The 3,411-nt window shown below is 43.5% G+C and overlaps 1 protein-coding gene across 1 annotated transcript in view; it reads left to right on the top strand.

The window, feature by feature from the left end:
- Window positions 1–949, top strand: part of LOC111389118 — a 1,767-nt gene extending 818 nt beyond the window's left edge. The window contains exons 4-6 of the mRNA XM_023013973.1: window positions 110–213; window positions 741–828; window positions 927–949. Of these exons, the coding sequence (XP_022869741.1) occupies window positions 110–213; window positions 741–828; window positions 927–949 (215 nt within the window). The remainder of the gene's footprint in view (window positions 1–109; window positions 214–740; window positions 829–926) is intronic.
- The last annotated feature ends 2,462 nt before the right edge of the window (window positions 950–3,411 follow it).

A 3,411-nucleotide genomic window follows, 5' to 3' on the forward strand; every position in this document is an offset into this window, starting at 1 on the left:
TGCTTGGAGATCAACAAGGCTAAGGACGAGTTGCAAGAAATCTCTTCCGAAGTCATGATTGAAGACTCCTTGATGGTTAACTTGGCTGCTCAGATGAGGGAACTTCAAGCCAAAATGGACGATTGCAGAGCGAGGATGGCCGCTAAAAAGCGCAACGCCTCTCAGGGAATTGAGCGAACCAAATTCTTGGTCGAACAGTATAAGAAGCTGGAGGTTGATGATGATGACGTTGGGCTGAATTGAACATCACTTCCTCCCGACAGAACGAGGATTGGGAAAAACTTAGGGAACGAATTCGTTCCTTATGGGGTAGTTTGTAATTAAGACACACGATGTCTTTTCTTTTTTGTACTTTTGTCCCTTATTAATGGACATTAATTTCTTGTGCATTTATTTGATGTTTATTTTCTAATCATCAATTCTTCAAGCATTTAACTACTTTGCATTAAGAATTTTGTCCGTTCCCTTTTGATATTCCCATTACTGTTCCCGAGACTTAGGGCCATTTAATTCCATCTATTAGACAGAAATGTGGCTGTTCATATTCTGTCTCTTCATCTTCACCCCCTTATAAATATTTAGCATTTTTCATCCTCTATCTTCATCTCCTCATTTTCTTATTCGAAACCAATTTGCTGCCATTTCTTGGCATTCTGACGATCTATCTGATCCGAAAATGGACTGTTTAGTCCGTCCGCCTTATATTTACTTTGATGTCACCTTTGGTATGGGAGGTATAGGAAATGTTCTCTGGCCCGCAGCGAAGTTTTTTCCTGCAAAGTTTTTCCCATCGTCTCTTTGTTCTTCATAAGGAGTCAATGATGGAAGGTAATTTTTGGGCTGCTCATGGGCCATTTTGCTTGCTGAGAGTGCTTCTCAGCTTGCTTGCTGAGAGTGTTTCTCAGCCTATTTGCTCGTTATTGCAGCGATGCATTTAGGAAGGTGGTGAGGCCAGTATACCCTCTCACTCGTCAATTCCACCGCTCTTGGTCGAGCATCTGGCTGATGAACGTTGGGTGATCTTCTCCTTCATTGCCAATGTTTACTTTGATCAGAGGGTCTTGTGCTTGAGCGTATCCAGGTTTGGCAATCCGCATCACTTCGTCGTCCAGTTCTCTTGTAAGTACTTCCTCTTCCAAACAGTCCACTTTGTTGACTTCTCGGCCAAGGCTTTGCTCTAACTCGAATACTGCCAACTTGTCCTTCAACGCTTTTAGGGCAGTCTCTTCCTTTGCTTTGTCATTGCATTCCTTATTAAAAACCATCAGTCTGGCTTTGAAGGCCTGAATATCGGCCATTTGCTTTTGCAATTCAGAATCCATTCAAAATTCCTTGATTATTCTTTTGCCAATCACTGGCTCTCCTAAGGCCACTATGTTTGGCCTCATCTGTTCGAACATCTCAGCGAGTGCGTCCACTGAGAATGGTTCTTCGCTCTGTGTGACAACTTGAGTTTCTTCCCCGTCTTGTACTACTCTAACAGGTCCATAGTTTCCTTCATACATAAACTTTTCCACTAAGTTTGCTTCTGCGACAAAAGGCCTATGATCGGCCTGCACCACTTCTGCTTTGCCTTTGTCATTCCAAAAAATAGGCATTGATGGAGCGACGAGGGTATACATCGACTTCCGTGTATCCAATCCCTTCCTAAGAGCACGTTGTAACTAGTAGGACCATCTATTACAAAGAAGACAGCGGTCCTAGTAGTCGTACCTATAGTTATGTCCAATGGCATAACTCCCTTAGCTGAAGTTACTCCTCCATTGAAGCTGGTGAGGATGACCTCTGTAGGAATCATATCACCCTCTGTTTTTGCAAGCTTTCTCATCATTCTGGATGGAATACTGTTTATAGCTGCTCCATTGTCGACAAGCACTTTTGACACTGGGACGCCGTTAACTAGAGCTTTAACATATAATGGCCTCAGGTGTTTTGTCAACTTCATGGCTGGCCGTTTAAAAACAACATTTTCGGCAGCCTCTATTTCTACCTCTTGCTTGTTTTCTGCCGAATTATCCCCTTGTGATAGGTCGACGTGTAGTATGTCACGCTGATCCTCTGTCTCCTGAATCTCCTTCTTGCTTTTTTCTAATGCTTCCTCATCGGTTATCCAACCTGTGGAAGGAGGCATTATTTTTTCTTCCTTATCAATCATCCAACCTGTGGGAGGAGGCATTTTTTTGGAGGTGACCCATACTTCTCAGAGCGAGGCACTCTCTTCTTTCTTTTGGGTGTTCCGTACAGTACGTAGAGATCGAAAGGACGCCCAGATGGCTCCCCCAATAAGTCTACTTCGCGGACTCCCTCTTGATGTAGTTGCTTAAACAGAGTATTGCGTGATACTTCTCTCTTTTTCCTTTCTGCTTCTAGATCAATTTCTTCTTCAATGTCTGTCATCCCATCGTCCTCTTCATCGTTGCAGGCCCCTCCAGAAGTCTGGCCTTCTTCACACACTAGCACGCAGGCTTCTCCTTCGTTGTCCTCCCTCTCTTCTTCTTTTTCCTTATTTTTGAACTCATTGGCCAGTAAGTAATTATTGGCCATGACGGGAGGCAACGTACCGAATTGGATAGCAAGAGGCTCATCTGGATCTTCTTCATCCTTTTTATCTCTCTCAAACCTTGATCTCCCAGAAGAGGTCTCTGGCAGTTCTTTCATTGATTCATCTGTACCAGTTTCTTTATTACTCTTTAGTACGTTTTGATTGGCTACTTTGAGTAGTAGAGGTGCTTTAGGGTGTGGCATTCCTTGTTGCTGCCTCATCATCCGTCCGTAATTTCGCTGAAAACGCCTTTGTTGAGTCCTAGTCATTTCGTCGAAGGGTATTGCTCTTCCTGCAGTGTACTGGAATGAATGCCATACATTTGGCCGGCGAGGTTGCGGTCTAAAAGTCCTCCCAACATCCGTTGGTCTGAACTGCCTTTCAAAAGGCGGTCCTCTATAGAATGATGTACCTCGTCCTCTGCCAGGCTGAACGTTTTGGAAGAAAACAGGGCGACGAGGATGCTGCCATGTCTCTGGTTTCTCCGTGTTTCCATTTACTTCCCTTTTACACCTTGCACACAGGACGTTTTCGTCCTTTTTTTGTTCTTTTCCTTTGATACGTTCAAAGACATTGGGATGTGGTTTAGAATCTTCTTCTCCGTCATCTATGACTAACTTGAATTTTGGTAACTTGTTCTTGAATCCAGATGTTACCATGTTTACCCCAAGTGGCTGTGGGAAAGGATTCTCGTCCACTGCCATCTTTTTCTTATCGTCGAACGTAATTCGTCCTGACTCAATAGCATCCTGCAATACGTGACGAAAAACCAAGCAATTGTTAGTCAAATGTGACCATGCATTATGCCACTTACAATATTTTTTACCCTTTATTTGTTCAGGGTTTGGCAATTTGTGCTTATCGCTCAG

Source organism: Olea europaea, unplaced genomic scaffold (assembly GCF_002742605.1).
Source record: "Olea europaea var. sylvestris unplaced genomic scaffold, O_europaea_v1 scaffold563, whole genome shotgun sequence".
NCBI lineage: Eukaryota > Viridiplantae > Streptophyta > Magnoliopsida > Lamiales > Oleaceae > Olea > Olea europaea.